The sequence below is a fragment of the Maniola hyperantus genome, chromosome 21 (genome assembly GCF_902806685.2).
Source record: "Maniola hyperantus chromosome 21, iAphHyp1.2, whole genome shotgun sequence".
NCBI classification, from domain to species: domain Eukaryota; kingdom Metazoa; phylum Arthropoda; class Insecta; order Lepidoptera; family Nymphalidae; genus Maniola; species Maniola hyperantus.
Window position 1 is genome coordinate 10,130,283 of NC_048556.1, and position 23,518 is coordinate 10,153,800.

Genomic DNA, 23,518 nt, shown 5'->3' on the forward strand with positions numbered 1-23,518 from the left:
CAAAAAACCAAACAATGCATTGTCAGTTGCCAGTTGGCAGTGTTGCGTTGTCAGGTGGTTCGTCATAGATGATAACTGAAAACCGTTGCTAGCTACGACAATAACGCTACGGTACACTATAGGCACGGCAGCGGTTTTCAGTTAAGTTAAGCTATAGCGGACACATGTCTACTACCTACTGCGCAATGAGTTCGCTAAATATTATTGAAAATTAAATTTACCAGCCCAAGCACAATCATGTGACAACTTTCATTATCGCGTTATTTTCATTGACTAAGCATTACAAAAGTCGCGAACGAGATATCGCACTGATTGTGTTAGCACTGCTGGTAGTAAATAGCAACAAAGTTTACAAGTTTTGGCAGCCGCATCGAGCTGAATTTTATGTAAACATTGATTTTACAGGAAGTTAGAAAATATTACATATTTTATAACGGTATTCCTCCATCAAATCCCGCCAATACCAGACGTGTTTAACATCTTGTTTTATAAAAACTATAGTTCAATCAGTGGCAGAAATGATAAAGGTATTGTACCTGAAAAATTGATTAAAATAGCTCGGAATAAAATTAGTGCAAAACTTACTGAAGTATAACAAGGTTTGTTACCTATAAAGCTATACCTATAATACCATGGGCTTCAAGAAAAAGAAACAGTGTCAAACGGAAATATTCTAGTGATCCTATTTCACAGTAATATGCCTAAAGGCATCACATCAAATTTTTTTTGTTATGATCGTTCGTCAAACATGCGGTAAATGCCTATTTCATTGGACTTTACAATAATTTGATACAAAAAAAGTCTAAACATCAACACTGAACTGTAATTTTAGCATTTTGACAAAAATATATCTTTGTTCCATTTCGTCAAGATGATTAACAAATTCTTTTATTCTTTCCAGCGCGTCCGAACCTTCACGACATCACTCGACGAGCTAGCATCGCGGGTGCAGACTGCAGAGGCCGCGCGAGCATCATGGCGAGCTCCTGGAGACGCGAGAGACGCGCGAGCACAGCTGGACGCGGTATCCAGAGCCAGAGCACAACTACCACCTTTGAAGAGGCTGGTGGATGAGCTCAGAGGCCAGGCGCAAGCGATGGCAAGGGATAACGTCCAGTTACCTGAACATTTGGTTGCGAGACTTGAAGATTTGAATACAAGGTAAAATCTAGGAAAAAAAACCTGAGCATTATTGGTTGCATTGGTAAATGAAATTAAGGATTTGAATACAACATTTACCGAAGGTAATAAGGAAATTCTATCCTGCAACAATCAGACAACCACTTTTTTCGTCGATTCATTAAACTCATCGATATGAATCTTTGTACCTATATCTTCATTGTTACAGAAATTATTATTAACTCAAATATTTTGCGTGCAAATCTAAACATTCTGATAAAAATTCGGAAAATTAATATTTTTGATGACGCTAATGTATTTTTTTCTAGTTAGCAAAATGGTAACCCTGAAACTTGACTGTGTCATTCGATGTTCCATAGTCATATTCTTCTTCCAGGATATCAGCTTTAACATCTGGTGGTGAAGAGCGGGCAAGACAACTTGCTGGAGTGGCCAGGGACGGCGGAGCGGGTGCCGCTCAAGGCTTCCTCGCTGGATCTGTGCGTACTCCCTGGGAGAGGGCTGTCACACCGGCTAACGTACCGTATTATATTAAGTGAGTACTGAATAATATTGCCAAATCCAAGCACAGCCAGATCTTGCAAGCAATCGGGCTATAAAAATGGCATCTTTGCAAAGTCTTGCTAACATCAGTTACCCAGCAGAATTTGTCAAATGTCTCGAAAACGAAACATGCAAACAACTTATAAGTCCCGCAAATTCCTAATGCGCGTGGCCGCCATTTTGGTGACGTCAGCACTAGACTGAAGTTTCGAGCTGATGGTATATTTTTAATTCGGCTGACGTCAAAATGACGTCATTTCGATGTCAATGAGACATATCTCAATACTATTGCTAATGCTAATGCGCAAATTTGCAATGCGGGACTTATACCAAATGGCAATGATTTAAATAACAAAAGTCTTGAATTTGTAAATTAAATTAGTTTGCTTAAAAATGCCTATTAAATAAGCTGAATAAAAAAATGATAAAGTTCGAGATGAAGTAAATATATATATATGACAGAAAAAAGTAGATGTAATGGCTTATAGAAACAACTAAAGGGATTTAAAACAGAGCATAACACACTTTAAAAGACAAAAATATTACTGAACTCTAAACGTAAATCTTTTTCCATTATTTTTCAGTCATGAACTGGAAACGACGCATTGGGACCATCCAAAGATGATAGAGCTGATGAACTCACTAGCTGACCTGAACGAAGTTCGGTTCTCCGCATACAGAACTGCCCTCAAACTTAGAACTGTCCAGAAGGCACTTTGCAGTAAGTTATTTTTTCAACCATCAAACTAAAGGTTCTCTAAGAGAGTAAACTAAAAGGGGGGACGTGTTGTGACAACGCATATCAATCGATTGCGATTGTTAAGCAACGTTGACCCAAGTCGGTAACTGGATGGGTAACCGATTTTGGAAGTCCAAATTTGACCTTTTCGTTTCCTCCGTGCCTCAGAGAGCACGTCAAGCCTTCGGACGTTATCACTAACATCTGATAACAACTGTAAAACCTAAGAATCTAAATCTTGTCTTCTTAAACCCACCGCATTGTTATCCCAAGAGAACTCCTGCTATTATGTGATTAATGGAATGGAGTCGCAACCCTCAGCAATGAGGAATACGAATATAAAGAAAGGTTCTCAATTTCTTGAAAACTGTGTATACCTAGTAATTCTAGCGCATAGCTGTTCTATTGCTATACGGGCAGCTTTAAAATTGCCTGAAACCTGCAGTTCTTCGGAGAGCGATTTGTCGTTCTGATAATAACCCGTCTAGGAAACGACGATAAAATAAGCTTCTATAGAACATAAGGGGTTTGATTGGGCTTTTGTTCTGGAAGGCTCTTACCGTCCAATATATGTAGTTACAACATCTAGGTACAATCATCAAGGACCACTTAACACTTTGTTATTATAATTTAAAGTTATCTTAAGGCCAAAGCTTTTATCAATAAATAACTCCCTGATTTGGATCCTACAGTAATAATTAAAGTAACAGTTTTTTCCTTATAGAATTTAATTTTAAACATTTTTCTTTTATTTTCAGTGCACATGCTCCAGTTGCCAGCTGCGTTGGAAGCGTTCGACTCGCACGGGCTTCGGGCGCAGAATGACCGCCTGATCGATATCCCCGATATGATCACCGTTCTTACCTCCTTATATGAGGTAAGTTCAGAGCAAATCTACCTCTGGTATTACAAGAATCATCAATAGAATCAAAGAATGTGTTCTATGCGATACACAGTATCTCTACATAGTATAAAATATAGTCGCTTCCCGCGTCTTTATGTATGTATGAACGCGTAGATCTTTTAAACTACGCAACGGATTTTAATGCGGTTTTCACCAATAGATAGAGTGATTCAAGAGGAAGGTTTATAGGTATAGTTTAATTCTCAAAAAAATACAGATCCCAAGGGAAATTGAAATAATGTGAATTAGGTCGGGCCTACGGGCGGTGCCGCGGCGCCTATAATAATCTCCTCACTGACACCACACGAGTAGATATCTGACACCACATTAGTTATTAGTATCTACGTTGCACCCATGGAAAGCCGGGGCAGGTCGCTAGTACTACATAAAGTACACGCGACATCAGCGAAGGGAATTCAGGCCAAACGATTCTCTCCTTCTTCGACTTAACGTTGTCTAAATCAAAGCTTTCTGGTTCTACTGCCCGCTTTCCTACATTTTGCCATCCACTTCATCTGGTTTTGTACCTATTTTTTGAGAGGATCGGCTTTCAAGACTGTGGTAAAGATGGTAAGTTGAGACATCTGTTACCTGGTTTTTGGTTACCTGTTTGTTGGTTTTGTCCTTCAATCATGTCATAACGGAGCAACGGATCAACGTATTTTTTGCATGGGTACAGTTAAAGGCCTGGAGAGTGACATAGACTACCTTTTATACCGGTAAATCAAAGAGTTTCCACGGGATAAAAACCTAATTCCACTCGAATAAAGTCGCGGCCATCAGCTAGTCACCTATAACTTCAACGCTACCTACTCTATTGAGCAAACCTATAAGGACCAGATCAGATGGTTTGTGACATAAAAAAGTATGGGTCTTAAAAAGCTAGTGGAATAGGATAACTAGTCAATTTTCAAGATAGCCGATAACTTTTTCAGTAAAATGGACCCATCATAAATCCAAAACTAAAGATGCTCAAAAACTTTACACTTGCATTCTGTTTTCCAGGTGATAGCAGCAGAAAACCCAAGTCTAGTGAACGTGCCTCTATGCCTGGATCTGTCGATCAACTGGTTGCTCAACGTGTACGACAGCCAGAGAACCGGCCAGATCCGCGTGCTGAGCTTCAAAGTTGGCCTAGTGCTGCTGTGTAAGGGACATTTGGAAGAAAAATATAGGTGAGCTTTAGTAATACTTGTTTGATAATTTGATAAAGACTAGTGCCTAGCTATACCTGTTTTGCGGAAAAAATTAAAAGGCCAAAGCAATTTAGCGTGTCCGGTACGATGCCACATAGACACTAATCAGATATAGGTTTATCGGAACTGCCCCCCCCCCCCCCCCCCCCCCAAGTTAATTCCAAATTGGTCCATTTCCAACTGCATCTAAATATTTTTAAATACATATAAAAAATCCGATCGGGTGCGATCCCAGGAGACGCGGGTTCGATTTCTGCCGGTCCGCAATTTTTAATATGTTACCTATTTAAAATTATTTAGAAATTTCCTTGAAGTGTAGGTAAAACACTATAAAAATTATTAAAAAAGAAAATTTAGACTGCATCGTCAGTTACCATCAGGTGAAATCGCAGTCAAGGGCTAAGATGTATCGGATTTAAAAAAATAGAAAGAAAGAAAGAAAACTAGTTTATTCATCTTATGCCTAAGGTATAAATTAGGTAGATAAATTAGATACATGAACATTTTTAGGGTTCCGTACCTCAAAAGGAAAAACGGAACCCTTATAGGATCACTTTGTTGTCTATCTGTCTGTCTGTCTGTCAGTCAAGAAACCTAGAGGGTACTTCCCGTTGACCTAGAATCATGAAGTTTGGCAGGTAGGTAGGTCTTATAGCAGACATTCGGGGAAAAATCTGAAAACCGCGCATATAGGGTTAGATCACACAAAAAAAATTAAATTGTGGTCATGAACTAATTAATTAGTATTTTCAATTTTTTAAGTAAGTTAACTATATCAAGTGGGGTATCATATGAAAGGGCTTTAACCTGTGCATTCTAAAACAGATTTTTATTTATTTTATGCATCATATTTTTTGATGTCGAAAAAATACCACTGTAGTATACGGAACCCTAGGTGCGCGAGTCTGACTCACACTTGGCCGGTTTTTTATTTATTTTTACATTACTTTAATAGAATTATTTTATTTCAGGTATTTGTTCCGGTTAATCGCCGACCCATCGTGTCGTGCTGACCAAAGAAAACTGGGACTATTATTGCACGATTGTATACAAGTAAGTCTTCTTTCATTTCACAAAAATATCCTTTTTTTGCCGTCTAATAATACAAAACAAAATAGCTGTGATAGCCTAGATAGCTGTGATCTGTTTTTGACTTTGGACTATAATATTCTTTTTTCTTTTTTTTTAATTTAGGTACATTTATTTATTTCAATACAAAAGAAAACTATATATAGTATATACATACAAAAACTTATCACTAAAAATTTTATATTTACAAAAAATATACGCCGTCCAAATGGTCATTTATGGGCATTGTGCCCAAAACACTGGCGCTATTACCTCGCTGAACGGCAAGGCTCAACCGTTGAGCGAAATAAGCACCAGCTCTTGGGTCACCAGACGCGTGGATCAGCTTTTGGGGACACGACGTTTATAAAAGCTTTCGTGTCCGATGACCATTGGCCCAGAGTCTCAAACGCCATCGCCGCGAATACATAGTCCTTGCTAATGACTGAGTATTTACGGCGCTTAAGTTCTTGAGCAGACTCGGCTGCTGCAGCCGCTTTTTGGCACGTGCCCGGTAAATGGGACGCTGCCAACGTACAGACGCAGGTTGCATCCCACACCAGCGCACGCCCCATCGACCATGGTACTATAGTCATCCCATCTGGCCTCTTGCCGTCATCCCTGAACAAGCAGGACAACATAATATTCTTATACTAATCTATTTTTATAATACCAGGTACCGCGACAATTGGGCGAAGTGGCAGCGTTCGGTGGATCGAACATTGAACCTTCAGTGCGGAGCTGCTTCGAGCAAGCCTCCGTCGCTACCAAGGAGGGCAATAGAGGAAGCACGCTGGATAGGAAAGCAGGTAAAACCTAATAGTCACTCTAATAGTTCTGAGCATTGATAACTTAACGATCTAAATCTAAACTGATTAGTATACGTCTGGTTGTAGCAAAATCCTGGTAAATTCAACCTTAGTTGTCGAAGCTGTTGAGACTTGAGAGCTTCGACAACTGCAATAATTGTACTACCTAGGTAAATCCTAGAAAAAGCTTGAAACATTTTATTTTTTAATTAATAAGTACTTACTTACAACCCGTCGGAAATATCTGAGCACCTCGCTGGAATGCGCTTCCCCGCAACTCGCCCAGTTTTCGCCTATCCAGTACCATTGCCAACGCAAGCGCGTTGCATGACGTCGCTAAGCCAGGTTATCATATATTTCCGACGGGTTGTAAAATAAACAACTTACTCGCAAAGTCTTTAACTGAATGTTTAAGTGAGTGGGTACCTAGTTTGGGAAGTTACAAGTCGGCAAGAATCACCTTTTTCTGCTTTGTCTAGGATTTGGATCGGGTCAGTTTAGGCGAATTTATCAATCATGAAAATACACACCAATAGTAAATTGTAAACTTTTAAAATGTTTGTGAATATAGTTACTTTTAAATATTTTCAGGAAATTTTCAAAATCTTTTCGGAATAAATTCTCATAATACACATAGGTATATTTGTGTCTGGTTACACCAAACTATTGCAACTCGTCGAATTTTCACTGTTTTATTCGTTCATACCCGTCTGCCAACCCGCACTTGGCCAGCGTGGTAGACTATGGCCAAATCCCTTCTCACTCTGAGAGGAGACCCGTGCTCTGTAGTGAGCCGGCGATGGGTTGATCATGATAATTCGTTCATACTAATTGGTTCCATCCAATCTGTCAGCAGGTGAAAAAGAGAAAGAGAAAGAAGACACCAAAGAGAAGACTCTAGAAAGGGACGCAGACGGGCAACTCCAGTTCATTGAAGCGTTCCACTTCCTGCAATGGTTGCAGAAGGAACCACAGTCCATGGTGTGGCTTCCAGTGCTGCACAGACTGGCGGCGGCGGAGAGTGCTAAACACCAGGCCAAGTGCAATATATGCAAGGAGTACCCCATTGTTGGATTCCGGTGAGTACAGACGGGCGATACAATTTCTGGCAATATAGCCCGGCAATACAAAAGAATATTGATCTGTTTGTGATGTGGGCTGTAAAATTGCTGGCTTATGTTATAAAATGTAAATGATTTAAGGGGGTGTTGCGTATGTGAAAAAGATCGGAAAAGTGCTAAAAAATTTTTGAAATCATACTTCGCAAATACTTAAAAATTAAATCTATTTTCAAAGATTCTAGAAAATTTGGTTTAAAATTCCTCGAAAACTAGCCGGCAAGTTAAAGAGTAGTTTGTGCATATAACTAAAAATCTGCGATTTTAGACGAGTCAACTATTATATAACCCTGGGTGGGGAGAGTTGACTCGTCTAAAATCGCTGATTTTTAGTTATATATGCACAAACTACTCTTTAACTAAGTACCTATCTATTTGGTATTTAGGGTAGGAGCAACAAGCCAAGTATAAATCTCAATTTCCAGATACCGCTGTCTCAAGTGCTTCAACTTCGACATGTGCCAGAAGTGCTTCTTCAATGGCCGGAAAGCCAAAAACCATAAACTTACGCATCCCATGCAAGAATACTGCACGGCTGTAAGTTTGAATAATTCTCTTACATGTATTGTAAACTACAAAAAAATCATCTCTACCTGTATGATACCTACTAAGTCCAATCCAATCCATCAGCCTGTATGCGTCAACTGCTGTACAAAGGCCTTTCCAAGAGCGCGCCGCCAAACACGGTTTTCCGCCTTCCTTATACATCCGCTCCCCACCACCTCCTTCAGGTCATCGGTCCATCGGACTGGAGGTCGTCCGACACTGCGCTGGCACGTGGTATCCACTCCAGAACACCCTACTAAGTAATCGCACTAAATTACTTTAGTTAAACAAGCAACTTTTCTATACAACTCAAGATCCTACCATTTCTTTGAGACAATTTTGTGAATCGTGTTTATGGATATCATAATTAATAATGCCTCACTTAAATCTTTCTACTTGCATATTGGTTGTTTAGACAATTTGAAAGGATCCCCTTTTTGCTTAGTATTTGAAAACTCATGGTCTTCAAAATCAAAACAAAATACACAATAGCTGGCAAGAAATATTGTACATCGACCTTTAGAATGAGATTTCGGCTTTGTAAAGCGTTGTCTCTGCCACTCATACGGCATACCTATATGACGTTTTGTCGGTCTCAACGACAGAGACTACGCTCTACGAAACCGCTATCTCTTTCTAAAGGTCGATGTATAATATTTACTGCCGCGTACTATACGTACCTACTTTCTACTTACACTATTTCGCCGAAACCTTGTTGATAGGATGATGAGAGTGACGTAAAACCAAAGAATTCAACGTCATTGTCCCCCTCCCGCTACCCGTAGGGTACTCTACGACCTATCTCAATCAATATAAAACTATAGTTAAAATATTGATTATTATTAAGTCACCATTAAATTCTATTGCAGACAACATCTGGTGAAGATGTGCGCGACTTCACGCGAGCCCTGCGCAACAAGTTCAAATCAGCGAGATACTTCAAGAAGCACCCTCGAGTTGGATACTTGCCAGTTCAGACTGTTCTTGAGGGTATGTCTTTTTGTTGGACTGTTGGACTTAGAACTGTAGGCAACTCTTTTTGTGTACCTTCCACACCAAAGCAGTGCCAATCGCTTTCTGGATTCTTATCAGAGTTGTTTCGGATGCCAATTGCCAATATTTTATCTTCATTAATCCCGATTATATTAATTGGAAATGTAAGTTTAAATAAATTGAAATATCAGATTGTCTATTACGGATAGCGAGGAAAAGATGGACTCCTCTGACGAGGAGGGAGCGCTGACACCAAAGAATCCACCAATACGTTCCCAGCTTTTAAGAATTTGTTTGTTCTTCCCATATCAAAAGTAGTGGAAATACCGTTAAAGGAAGGTAGTTCAATAGTTTTATAACAGAGTAGAATTGTTTGTTATTTCTTACCAGAAGTTTGACGGAGCCATCTAAACAGCAATCGTGCGGTAAGAGAGCGACCCGAGCTATATCCTCACTAATTCTGGATCCTATATGGCAGAGTTATGGCAATCGTTGTGGTCGTTATTTACCACGAGAGCAAAGGCATTGGAGTACACACCTTATACTGTGGTTTTATTGTATGTGGAAAAAAAGATCTTTAATTATAATGCATTTTCAGGTGATGCATTGGAATCCCCGGCGCCATCACCCCAGCACGGCGCGGGCACAGGCACAGGGGCGGACGATATGCATTCCCGCCTGGAGCTGTACGCCTCGCGACTTGCACAGGTCGAACTGGGGGCCAGAGCTGCTGATACCCCCGATAGGTGAGAACGAACAGCTATTTTCCATGAAATATTCCATGTCTCAATCACAACGCGACTGAGTCCCTGTGAAAAAGGACCCCGAATGGGTTCGAAACTAGTTGGGCTAGCGTCGACTAAGCACGTGAGTAAAGCCGGGTGTGAGACATGTATAATGGAAATCACTCACGATAGTTTAAACGCTTAAAAAGACCATTCCTGAATCGTTTATAAAATCTGGTTTCACCGTTGTGTTTGATTCCAGCGATGAAGAGCACGCGTTAATAGCCCAATACTGCGCGTCCCTCAATGGCGCCTCGGAGGGAGAGGGTGAGGACGCGCCTCGGTCGCCTGTTCACGTTGTGTCCGTCATACATCGCGAGCAGAGACACGAGCTTGAAGCCATGATCAGGTTAGTTTGGATTTTTTTTTTTTTTTAATTTATTTATCACCGACAACTTCCATACATAAAAGACCGCACATTTAAATACATACAATAAACAGTATGGTCGTCAATTACAGGTGAAACTTTGCTTATAAACTAACATGCACTAACTTACAGACTAACAGATTAAAGTATAGATTAACTTAATAACAGACAGACTTAATAACGTACAGAGTAACTTGACAGATTAACAGTAGGTAAAAATAAAATAGTTAAATATGTAAAGGAATTTAAATTCAAAGAAAAATATAGATATACCTACTTAACAAAATATAACTAACAAAATATCCACGATTATGGAATTATGGATTTATGGAACCAGTATAATTTCCTTTTAATGTTGTACCCTATGCAATGTGCGTTTTAAGCAATTAAATATCGGTTGTTTTACAGGCCAACCTACCGGAAAAATAGAGCCCCTACCGGAAAAATAGAGCCCACCATCTTTAATTTTGAAATGGATGTCGTTTTCATCACTTCGAAAACTTTTAAAGTGACATCAAATGCATTTTTTCAACATTGTGATCTCCAAATTGCAAATGGCGTTTCGTAATCAACATTCCGAAAGACTATACATTTGTGATTTGACAGAAGGATGAGTCATTCTACACATTACCAAGTAATTTCCATAATTTAACCCCGATTTATTTGTGAATTTCAGGGAACTGGAGGAGGAAAACGCGAGTCTTCAAGCGGAGTATGAGCGGCTGAAGGCCAAGCAGACTCCGGGCTCTACGCCCGAGGAGCAACATGCGCATGGCGACGGCAGAAACGCTCCTGTTGATCAGGTAACTCTCATCATCATGATTAACCCATCATTAGCTCACTACTGAGCACGGGTCTCCACTCAGAATCAGGAGTTGGGAAGTTGGTCAAGTCTGGCCATAGTCTACCACAATGATCCAGTGTGGATTGGCAGAATTCACACTGGATCATTATATATCACACACATTTGAGAACATTATGGAAAACTCTCCAATGTTTTCCTTCACCGTTAAACCAAAAATTTAATTGCTTAAAACGCATATAACTCCAAAAAGTTAGAGGTGAATCGTGCCCAGAATCGAACCCCCGACCTTCTGATTAAGAAGCGGAGGTCTTTACCAGTAGACTATCACGGTCTTGTTTAGATTTAGGAGTCAATTTTGCTAAAATCTTCAAGATACCAAGCGCTTTCAAATGCGCTCTAAATGATCCCACAAATTCAGACAAAATTTTCAATCACTGAAAATAACTCTTATTTTTTCCAGGACATGATGGCCGAAGCCCGTCTGTTGAGGCAGCACAAGGGCCGGCTGGAGGCTCGCATGCAGATCCTGGAGGAACACAACCGGCAGCTGGAGGCGCAGCTGCAGAGACTGCGCAGACTGCTGGACGAGGTAGGAATACGGATTATCTAGGAAGATACTCCATGCCCTGAACCTATAAGTTGTACTTTCATAGGATAGACGATAGATAGTCTGCGAAAGACAATTGCCTATTATAGATTCCTATTATAGTTTTTGCATATCACGAAGGCGAGTAGCTCATGCTTGTGTTTAAGTCGTATCGGTATAATTAAGGTACACTAAATGTGTGCGATTGCAAGCGCTTGCTCACGACTGATTGGCTCAACGTGCACGCACACTCAGGCGCCGTCCTATTAGATGCGATGTGATTTCATCGTGCGATGAATAGACAATATGAACGCATCGCATGATCGCGCGATCTTCAATAGGACATTCAGTAGAACACAGTTTGTTTGAACGCACGGGACGCGCGATCATTTTCGTCGGACGCACGCATCATCGCACGAGCGATGACAATAGGGCGGCGCCTTACACAATGCCCATGTAAACGACGTAACCACAAGTAAAGTTCACTCGCCTTCGTAAATCGCAAGAACTGTACAACATTACAATATTACTCATATTTAATCGTTGTAGTATTAATCCATCTTAATTCATGGCCATAGCCATAATTGATTTCGGGGTATCAGGGCCAAGCCGAGCATTTTTTCGCTGAGCAATTTTTGTTATATATGTCGGTAGCGCTATTTTTTAGCTGTCAACACTCTAATCAATCGATCATTACGTCATCATCCTTGCGACTTGCGATGCATTCTTCGTCTAGCTCTTGCCAAAGTCGCATCTCTGTAGACACGATGTGTTGTGCCGTAAGGGGCTTGGTTATGGATATGCCTGAAAGTAAGGAATTGCGCATTAAAAGCTAATTTACATGCATAAAGTTGTTAAGTAGTTAACTTACAAACATACATAGTAAACAGTGAATTTAGTAACAAATTGCAAGTTAAAATTTAGTGTGCGAGTAAACAAGTAGAATTTTGACTCCGCGCGCAACCCCCGCCTGTCTACAGCACATTTGGATAGGTTAAAATAGATACTTAGGATAAAATTTAAAATTTCATTGTCAATTTCTTCTGTGACTTCACACATAAAGAATTAGAATTTATTGTTTCACGCCCTTCGGTGTTCATCTCGGAATAAACTTGAGAGCTAAATTACTTGTCTGGATGCGTGAAAACGCTTATGTACTTAAAATTAAGTTAATTACTTGACAACTTAATATGTGTGAATTAGGCTTAAAAGCTAAAACGTAACTTTTTCACCAGCCGGCAGTGACAGGCGGCGCGCAGGGCTCGCCAGGTGCACGTACCGGCACGCTACAGACGCGCTCCGTCACCGCGTCGCAGCTAGCTACTGACTCGCCCGCTAAGCTGCACAACGGACATTACCATGATACCAGTAAGTAGATTACTTTGTCTTCTTTTGGTTATTTTCTATGATTTAGGGTCTGGCTGCGGAAAAAATACCCCTTTACAGTTCATCACTCGATATCTCCCAGTAATGGAAATGTTTCACGAGAAATTTTGTATATTGTATAGAAGCAGGCGTTACTTAATGCGGAAATCCATGATATACAATGAACCAAAAGCTTAATTTGCTATAATCCGCTGAAACAGATCTGTATGGTGCAACATGCAGCGTGCGACATGCACCGCCCACCCTCCCACTGCTAAACATGCAGGAAAAACCAGCCACAGCACAGGCACACACCACCCGTGCTAACCCGGTGCGGCCGAGCGCGGGTGACGTGCGGGTGTGCAGAGCGTCCCCGCGCCTCATACCCCGATTGCCATCTCAACCTGTCGCGTACTATACGTTCGTTTGAAATTCCTACATTTAAGCGCCTGAAAGTGAGGATTTAAATGAGGCGAAAAACACGAACAAGATCTACTTATTTCATCCATCTACTACGTAGGCAAGCCACAACATAGATAGAAATTCGTTAGAAAGGGCAGATTTAAAAGTTCAATTTATTTGTGGGTAATATTATTACTTTCACATGTTAAAAATAAAAAATATGTAGGTATCTGTTAATAAATTTCATCTGTATTGGAAATACACATAAACGCTTGTAAGGTGGATAGTGGCCGCCATTTTAACGCGTGACGTATATTGTAAGATGGCGGGCGAGCAGAGCGCGAGGCGCGCGAGATGGAGCGACCGCCGCCGCCGCCACACGCCGTGCACTCGCTCATGCACTGCGCAGGTCAGACACGGCTACTGGTTGCTCAACTGTCGCCCATAATTTAAAAAAAAATGAATCTTTATTGCACTGATCTCTACTAGTAATACACGTCTGCTGGACTTGCCATTGTCGATCTGTGTTTGAAGCAACTCTTTTTTCCGTCATTTTGACGCTGATAGTAGCAGTGTCATGTGAGCGTACACGGAACTAATTGAGCTAGCGCGCACCACGGAAAATTTTCGTACTTTTTTTCCCGCAAAATTTGTGAACTATAGAACTACATAGAAGTGCTCGAACTGCGGAATTAATTCCGTACTGGATTTTGATACATTAAAATTTCAATTTGCGGATTTTAAAACGCAAATCATTGAACCAAGGTGTAAAAAGCGCTGATTAGTTTACGCATAGGGCATATTTTAGTTCAGGGTTGCCATATTTAAAAAAAAGTTACTACCATTTCGAACATTAAGTGATAGTAAGTTTAGATAGGTATGTATTTTAAAGTAAAACAAATAATGTGTAAAGCTGACGTTGAGCAACTACAGCCAAGTGTGATTAGAGGAATGTCATCATTTTCGGTTTTGCTTTTTCCTAAGGATCTTTTGCAAATTATTTTATTGAATACATTTACTTTGTTCACTTTTCTTGATTTGCAGCGTTGTTACAACTCGACAAATTTTTTCGTTTGTTTAATAATATGTACTCACCCACCTTAACAAATCCCTACCTTCATATTTTTGAGAATTGCATGTTTATTTATTTTTAAAAAACTTAATGGTAATATTTGTATGTATAAAATGTATATCGTAATTTTTATTTATTGTGCAGAATTTTCTTATTTTTTACTATTTATATATTTAACTAATATTTGTTTTTACTTTTATACTATAATGATTAATAATAACATGTTATCTTTTTATTGCTCTCATACAGGACGTATACCTTGAGGTAATCTACATTCCAGATTATAATAGTTTTTTTTATTTCATTTAGAAAAATATTAAACCGTATTTTTAATTTAGAAAATCAATTATTAAGAAATTACGACTAGCGTGGCAATGTCCCGACTCCAACGGGATTGGCGATATTTTAACCACAATAGGGATAATATTACTGAGCCATTTTGCAATCAATACAATACACACAGCAAAGTGTTATATTATTATCAATGGAACAAAATATAATATCAACCTTGTTTTATTTTTTCCAGATGACCTTGGCCGAGCTGTCGAAGAACTAGTATCAGTAATGACGGAGGATCAGTCCCAGAATCCAATTGCTCCTCCTCAATACACCAACGGGAAACCAGAAGAGAAGGACAAATAGGTTTCCACTTCGAGAACATTCGATCCAACGCGCTATGGTGCTGTAACGGGCAAATGTTGCCATAACATATTTCATGGTAGCATTCTGTAACCGTTTTTTCGCTTTGGCAACACTGCTGAGTTATCTACTAAACCTACCAAAGATACAGTGCTTTATTTACCCTTGAATATGATTTTATTGCACAATTTTTTACTTTCCCTTTTGTATACAGTTTTAAACACAATTCTTGTTTACATAGTAATGTTTTAAATACTAATTTTCGACTCATCACTAACAATACTAGCACGTGCTTATCTGTACAAACTTAAAACCACTCTTACTCCTTCCGCACACGGGACCTTCTCTATTGTGTAACTATTTTTTTAATAATACTAAATACTTTCTGTAGGTCATTATATTATATTAGTATCACAGTTCTGATATTAAGTTTGGAATAGGCTCAAAATAAAAAGCCATGTTGAATTACTTATAGTACAATTTATTGTGATTACATGTCACTCCAAACCATCCCTTTAGGGTGTTTCCACCGGATCACTCCACTAGGAGCGGAGACGTCTTCAACAAACCAATCAGATTACATGAAGATAAATAATTTAATAAACTAACACGTCATCTATGAATAATCGGTTGGTCTATAAACAATAGGTATATCCGCTCCGCTTCAGTCGCCAGGCACCTTAACGTGCGATGTAATTAAAATATGGTTCCGAAAGGCTTCATGTCCATTCTCCTATTTAATAACAGAACCGAGCTTTCTATAATTTAGCGGGTCGCCGGAATTTATTTCCTTTGGATCGGAGCCTCAAGTTGATCAGTTGTTCAGATGAACAAACTTATGATAGCTACGGTTACGAATAGACGATATTCGTATGCAACGCTTATTGTATAGATAAGGGCATGCCATTGTTGCAGTACGTATCGTGATTGAGTCTTAACCTTATTTAATTTTTTTACCCTTTCCTACCATTTAGTAGTATTTCCTCAAATTTTGTACCAAATGGTAGCATTTTTTCTACTATGGTAACTCAGCACTGATGCCCAAGCGAAGCGATTCAACGAAAAAGACATTGTAACGAGCATTTACTTGTACTTTATTAAAAAATGTACCAAACTTGTCAATACTAATATTACTTGCGAGAAAACATTTTTATTAATCGTTTAAGTACATATCTATTAGTACAATTTCCATATATCATATCACTTCTTGTAAATTGCCATATCATTTTTTGCTGTAAAATAAATACTGATGCGATAAAAAAATGTCACGTTTAAAAAAACGCGCGAACGCCTATTTTCACGCGAAAAGAGATGTCATTTTTGAAAGACAATTTTCTTATAGTCTAAAAGCTGGCGAACGATTTGTTCAACGTTTTTATACGGCTACAAATTTTACATTATAACGGCGATGAACTACTTTATCAGCGATATTGCTCTAATAGATTTCTAATGTCTGTCTTGTGTATGTATAAAATAAAAATTGTATTGTAAAATTTGGACCGCTGAAATCACTTGCCAGCTTCTACGGCAGCTTAAAAAGGGCTCTGAAGCTTTAAATACATATATTATCACAATGTTAGCTTTAATATACCTACCCTATGTTGACATTATTGATTGCAAACCGGTAAATTTTACCAAAAACGCGACGTAAGGGCCTAAGTTCTAGTGGAAAGTGTATTGTTATTAGGTGAAGTCCCGTTTTTCAACGTACAACATTATGCCATTCCCAATATGGCCGTAGTTAAAGAATTCGTTAAACGGTTTTGCAGTAGTATTAGATGTAGCCAAATAAATATCGAGCATGTTATTTAATGTATGTTCCCTTAAAAATTTCCAATTACGTAAAATGCCAGAAACCACAAATTCGTCATTCCCTGATGTACATTCCGCCATAAATTACATTATTCATATTATTCACTTATATTTCAGGCTTGAAATACTGAAAACGACTTAGATGGTTACATAAAAAAATACTTAATTGGAAATCTTTAAGTGAATACATCTTATGTGCATATTATGTGTATGTTACATATATCGAGTTATCAAAAATGTATCGTTAGATGAAAAAATATATGAATAATCCAGCTTTCTACTTCATTAGTCACTTTCTGTTAACTATCGAAGTCTGAAATAGTAGGAAACTCTTCTTAGTGGCTATGGAAAACATGTAACCAATCTTTTTTCACTATTACAAAGGCATTACACCTTTCTTCCTGGCGTGGACGTAGCCAGACATTTCGTATGAGGTTGGCCTCAGAGGGGGTCTAGTTACTATATTTTTTTTTTTGTTATATTTGGACTACCTGCAATACTAACTGACTAAGGATCCCATGAAAAATGACACAAAGTTTATTTTTTTATTTTGTGTTGTTGATCATATTGTACATTATACTGTACACAGTTTAATTTTAAAAGCATGCAGGCTACGTGTGTGTAGAAATTATACAGATTTTTTATCTTAACAGAAGAATTTTTAATTTTTATACAAAATGATACTTAACCATTTGATACCAATTCCAGTTAACGGTATAAGATTGCTAAGTGTTTTTGTGGTACATGCTTGAGCTGTATGAGACGGGTTGCGACTAACCGTGCTCCCCTCCTGGCTACGTCCACGCTTCCTAGTTATATTTGAATGCGACAGTCTCTATGTCCCATTCGTATGTTCGGATATTTTGTATCGTGTCTACTTGTAAGATGACGCCTACCTTTTTTAGATAAGATTATATTGGAGAGATGACTTTTATACGAATGTTAAGTAAACTGTTGACGCTAACTTTACAATAAGTACTTCCAATTAACCATATCAATATTTGTTTTAATATTCGGCCAATATTGTTTGGATAGTCACAAAATATAATATTTCAATATTCAGATAAAACTTGCATAACTTAATTACTTAACAAAAAAGTTGATACTATAAAATGTGTAAAACTATTGACCAAGCTTTTGATGACCGCTCTTTGACTATGCCATTAGTAAACTGAAAACAAGTTCTTATTCAAAAATGGAATAAAACTAATAATTGAATTCGGAATAATATACTTTGTGTCTATCTAAAGTATTTTATTCGTACGGTTTTTTTTAAATTGGTAAGTATATTTTTTTAAAACTGGCAACTCGTTATGAATTCCGTTCCGTTTCACGACGGTAATTCTAGTTTTAATTTGGCTAATATATAATATTATTATTATTATTATTATAGATTTTAAGAAAATATGAAAAGCACAATTTATTACTTAACGAATGAAGAAAAAAATGTTATTAAAACAACACTAATATATTGTTAATAATTTTATTGTATTTGTTTAACGTGTAGGACGAGTTTATTTCTCTTTTTTGTTCTAAAAGTATTGGCAAAGTTATATAAAATATACTACTTTCGCATTTATTTGTATATTTTTACTATGTTTATAATGTTTTAGAAGTTACATCCAAATAAACGTTCTGCATAGTATTTCATATTAATTTTATTTACCTACATTCCCCTTAAACAAAATAATAGTACCACAGCCTCCCGTACGGGTGTGCGGGGCGTTAATAGATGTTAGGGTTCGCAAACATTGGGCAAAGGTTACTAAATGTCAAAAACTATTTTTGTGGGCAGACTAACCCTACTATTAACCAAGAGCTTACGGCTTACGCCATCATCAGTACCCTTATTATAAATGCGAAAGTGTGTTTGTTTGTTGGGTTGTCCTTCAATCACGTCGCTACGGTGCAATGGATTGACGTGATTTTTTGCATGGGTATAAATAAAGACCTGGGGAGTGACGTAGGCTACTTTTTATTGCGGAAAATCAAAGGGTTTCCACGGGATTTTTGGAAACCTAATTCCACGCAGACGAAGTCGCGGTCATCAGCTAGTACCTAATAAATATATCAGTGTAAGGCCACATATTATTACATATTTATCATACCTGTTTTAAGCACCTATTATTAGATATTTAATAATATAGATAGGATAACATTTAGATTACCAGAGTTGGTCAGCCAGTCAATCCAGCTTAGACAAACATTATGTCTTAGCATAAGTCAAGCTATATGTGATTAGTGACTTAAACATGACATACATATTACCACATATTCCTATCATATCTTAGATGTGTATAAATCATAAACTAAAATCTTTATTAGTAAGGGCTAATTACTCAAATAAATAAAAACCATACTTCGTTCGAACCAGGAAGTTTGTTCCTATCTATTTGGGGTGCCGCACTTTTGGTTCTACAGTCAATCTTTGCTTCTCATATTTATTTAGTTTTATTTTTATCTGAATACCTACATAATATTTTGTAATACCATACCAGAAAATGAGCTACAAAATGCCCATTTTATGGCTGTATAAATGTATTTATTATTAAATTAAATATATTTATAAATGCATACTTAGAACTAGGTACATACAAGTTAAATATATAGGCACTTTAATAATCACACACTTATGACAGCGTGGCTAACTCTGTTGTACACAAACTCTAAACTAAACTAAAATGACACGTCATAATGTTGCTTGCGGAAAAGTATAGCACTTAGACCCGTTAATTTAGTTTAGTTTAGAGATTGAGTACAAGAGAATCGTCCCCAGTGTGTAGTAAGTCTATGTAGACTATGTAATAAAGTATGTCTATTTACTATGTAGAATACAGAAATAGGCACTACTATAATAATTACATCAGAAAGCAATAACCGGGTTATAAAATTCATGTGGGAAAACAATCTTTAAAAAATTATAATTTAAATAAATTAAGTAGCAGCCTTTGGTTTTACAATGTGGCTAATTCCGTTGTACACAATCTCTAAACTTAACTAAAATGCCCTTTCATAATGTTGCTTGCGGAAAAGGATGTCACTAGATTTAGACCTGTTAATTTAGTTTAGTTCAGAGATTGTGTACAAGAGAATCGGCCTCAATATCCTGCAGTATTCCTGTATCCAATAGACTGGTACAGCGTCACATTTAAAAATCGTCAAGAATTTAACAGCGATATGACGAAAATAGGGTGATGTACCCTGCTGTTGACGTGATTCGGCCATATTTCAGTTTTCTCATAACCTGTTTTATTTCATAAAGCTGATTGCATATTACGAGACCATCTGTAAGAACTGCACACTGACTTTTTTTAAATGAAAACATTATAATGCGTCCAAACTAAGAATGGGCAAAAATTCCACCATGTTGTGACCTCTTTCTCTAGAAACGTATTTTTATACATATAATACATTTTCAAGGTAATATTATTCTTTGGCAAAAGAGACCTATGTCCCAATGGATGTTTTTGTAGACAGGCTTTTTATCTAGTCTATTGATATAAATCTTGTCTATAGTCTTGTTTTAGCTCTGTCTTAAGTCTGAAGAAAATCAGAGAGAGCTCTATAGATCTCACTCTAAGATTTTAGCTATTTAATGTAGAATTACAGCAAAAAAAATAAAGCAAAGAATTTTCTGTGCAATCCGCAATTTTCAAGTGACAGGTGACAGATGCAGAACCAGAAAAGCTGTGATAGCCTATTGGTTAGGACGTCCACCTTCTAATTAGAGGTCGGGGGTTCGACCCCAGGCATGCAACTCCAACTTTTCAGAGTTATGTGCGTTTTAAGTAATTAAATATCACTTGCAGGTGAAGGAAAATATCGTGAGGAAACAAACCAGCATAAATAAAATTTGATATTATAAAATTGTACCTAACTATCATTATGTATTTTGCTTGTAATTGTGTTTGGACTATTAATTTAATTTTTTTTTGTTCACTGACTATTAATTATTTTAAAAATTGTCACTCAAAAATATTTGCACACTATTAATTTAGTAGAATGTGCCTCTGATTATAGTGTAATTTCCATCTTTCTTGTACAAACATTCTTGCAAATAAATGATTATTTATTTATTTATATTTATGCCTGAGAGTTCTCCATAATGTTCTCAAAGGTGTGTGAAGTCTACCAATCCGCACATGGCCAGCGTGGTAGACTATGGCCAAAACCCTTCTCACTCTGAGAGGAGACCCGTGCTCTGTAGTGAGCCGGCAATGGGTTGATCATGATGATGATGATGATGATGATGATAAAAGTATTTTTTATGCAATTTGCAATTTTCATGCGATAGTTGGTAAGGCTTTCCTATTATTATCAGTTTCAATACATTATACAATAATCACAATTTTTTTTTAATAAAAAGTTCTACAGTGTGAGCAACTATTTATGGTAGTCTCATGATGCAATCAGCTTAATTACATAATGCTTTAACTAAGGCAGTAACTTTAACTGAAGCAGTATTTCCATATTCTAACACATCTACAGGTACTGCATTAGGTCTAGGTCTTCGGAACAGTAGAACGTGGGGTTCAGGGTTATGCACCATGAAGTGTAGCCAACCAGGGCTCTGCTGGACTCCGAGGTTACGCCATTCGGTCTCCGTCATTAGATGGGACTTTGGGACTAGCCGGGCAATATCTGGCGGGAGGATGACATGTCTGAAATAATAATAAAGGTCAGTCAAGTGTGTGTTGGACTCGCACATGAAGAGTTTCATACAAGAAATAACACTTTTAATGAAAATATTACAATAAAACTTAAAACTAGCCTTATCTTAGGAGATCTATTAGAGCGCACTCTGACTTTGCTTAGACTTAGGACAAAGTTAAAACGAGACAGAGCTATATCTCTCACATAAGTTTGTCTCGTTTTAACTCAATCTTAAGTCTGAACAAAGTCAAAGTGTGCTCTATAGATTAAACCTTAAACTTAGCCTTAGCTATCTATACAAGTCATACCTGCGTAGGATATAATACTGGCTGCACTTCCGCGCTGGACAGCCAGGCTGATCCGTTGCGCAAAAAATGAGCTAGCTCTTCTGTCCCCAGATTAGTAGCCTCATCTGGTGACAGAAGAGCTGGCTCATTTTTTATACGTGCTTCTATAAACAATTTACATTGTTACTTTGTTACTACTGTCGTTTACTTATTAAATTACATTTAATTCAAAAATGGGGATCTTTACAATTTGTTAATAAAACCGGATCCGGAAACCGGAACTTATTAGTTCGGTTCTAATTTTATTTTCTAAACTATTTATTACTTGACAAACTAGTCAGTAGACCGCAAGAAGTTATATTGAAGTTTCAGTTATATTGCATCATCCAATTTATCACATGCATCTTATATTAATGAATATAAGTAGGTAGGTACATAAATAGCTACGATTCTTTTATAAATGCTCTTGATCGTGGAATAAGTAGGTATTCTATGCCTTCAGCCTTTTTATTCATAAGTACTTACTTATGAATACATAATATGTGTTATCACTAACTTGAATTATCAAGTTATAAAATTATTATCAATGGGGCAGATTCTCTTGTACACAATCTCTAAACTAAACTAAATTAACAGGTCTAAATCTGGTGCTATTCTTTCCCGCGAGGAACAATATGAAAGGGATAGCAATAGATTTAGACGTGCCATTTTAGTTTAGTTTAGAGATTGTGTACAACGGAATCAGCCACAATGATTACCTAACTAGGTATTATTTTATGTTATGGTATGGCAATGGTAGATGAATACTCGATATCCTAAGTTAGCAATATATATTTTAAATCAAGAAAGTTATTATTTCAAAATTCGGTACTTATTTCGATTTTCTTGAAAAAATTTCAAGAGGTTTTACCATAACATATGGATGTCAAATTTATACAAATTCACTAAATTATGACTAAATTAATCAATGCAGCGAGGTTAGAATGCCCAGATCATGACTCTTCACACATTGATGAGTCGTAAATTGATTTATGCAATTAATTTTTAATAAAATCAATAAGAACATACCTGTATTCGTAAATATCGTCCGTGTACCTTTCTGAGTATTGTATTTGATCTACTGGCATTTTACTTCTACTCTTTGTATAAAAATATTGAATTACTTCGAAGCTCTATTTTTAAAACTGTAAATTATTTATCTCATTTAAGTATTTTAATATTAGAAATGTAAATTACAAAAATATCGATCTCAGATTTCGTTTCCCAGCCACAGATTAATAGGGATACTACGTATTCCCAGCTGTTTCAATTTCTTTCTTCAAAGTCACAGAGTACCTACCTACATTGTAATATATGAAATTCAAAGTTCAACAAACTTCAAATCAAACTGTCAACTGTCAAAGTTAATTGTCAAATTCATCGACTTGACATTTTTGAATTGTGTTCGAAAATCATAAAATTCTTTTTTTTATTATTATTATTATTATTATTTATTTTATTTCAGATGTTTCATCCATATTGTGTTAGTAACAGAAGACCTTATTAACTATGTTAGTAACTAAATAAGATTACAATTATTATTATTAATTACAATTATTATTATTAATTAATTCAAATTATAATTAATTCATATACCCCCTTGACCACTTGGTGTTCATGTGTATGTACACCCAGTGTTTCATAAAAGGG

General features: G+C 37.2%; 2 protein-coding genes across 2 annotated transcripts in view; one reads left to right on the top strand and one right to left on the bottom strand.

Moving 5' to 3' along the window:
* Positions 1 to 18,537, top strand: part of LOC117992619 (dystrophin, isoforms A/C/F/G/H-like) — a 630,854-nt gene extending 612,317 nt beyond the window's left edge. The window contains 17 exon segments of the mRNA XM_034980350.2: positions 902 to 1,161; positions 1,517 to 1,675; positions 2,268 to 2,404; positions 3,181 to 3,299; positions 4,332 to 4,501; positions 5,494 to 5,575; positions 6,267 to 6,399; positions 7,256 to 7,478; positions 7,943 to 8,054; positions 8,933 to 9,053; positions 9,655 to 9,802; positions 10,044 to 10,190; positions 10,885 to 11,011; positions 11,474 to 11,602; positions 12,835 to 12,967; positions 13,689 to 13,775; positions 14,965 to 18,537. Coding sequence (XP_034836241.2) covers positions 902 to 1,161; positions 1,517 to 1,675; positions 2,268 to 2,404; positions 3,181 to 3,299; positions 4,332 to 4,501; positions 5,494 to 5,575; positions 6,267 to 6,399; positions 7,256 to 7,478; positions 7,943 to 8,054; positions 8,933 to 9,053; positions 9,655 to 9,802; positions 10,044 to 10,190; positions 10,885 to 11,011; positions 11,474 to 11,602; positions 12,835 to 12,967; positions 13,689 to 13,775; positions 14,965 to 15,080 — 2,403 coding nt within the window. The 3' untranslated portion in view covers positions 15,081 to 18,537.
* Cks85A (Cyclin-dependent kinase subunit 85A) lies at positions 18,357 to 23,089 on the bottom strand. The gene is made up of 2 exons (XM_034980201.2): positions 22,898 to 23,089; positions 18,357 to 21,550 (listed from the first exon to the last, which is right to left on the bottom strand). The coding sequence occupies exons 1-2, from the start codon at positions 22,954 to 22,956 to the stop codon at positions 21,304 to 21,306; spliced, it is 306 nt and encodes a 101-aa protein (XP_034836092.1). The 5' UTR covers positions 22,957 to 23,089; the 3' UTR covers positions 18,357 to 21,303.
* Between the last annotated feature and the right edge of the window lie 429 nt (positions 23,090 to 23,518).

Coding starts and splice junctions, on each gene's coding strand:
- Cks85A (XM_034980201.2), bottom strand. CDS start 22,956: ATGCCAGTAGATCAAATACAATACTCAGAAAGGTACACGGACGATATT. Junction 21,551..22,897: donor GACGATATTTACGAATACAG/GTATGTTCTTAT, acceptor TTATTATTTCAG/ACATGTCATCCTCCCGCCAG.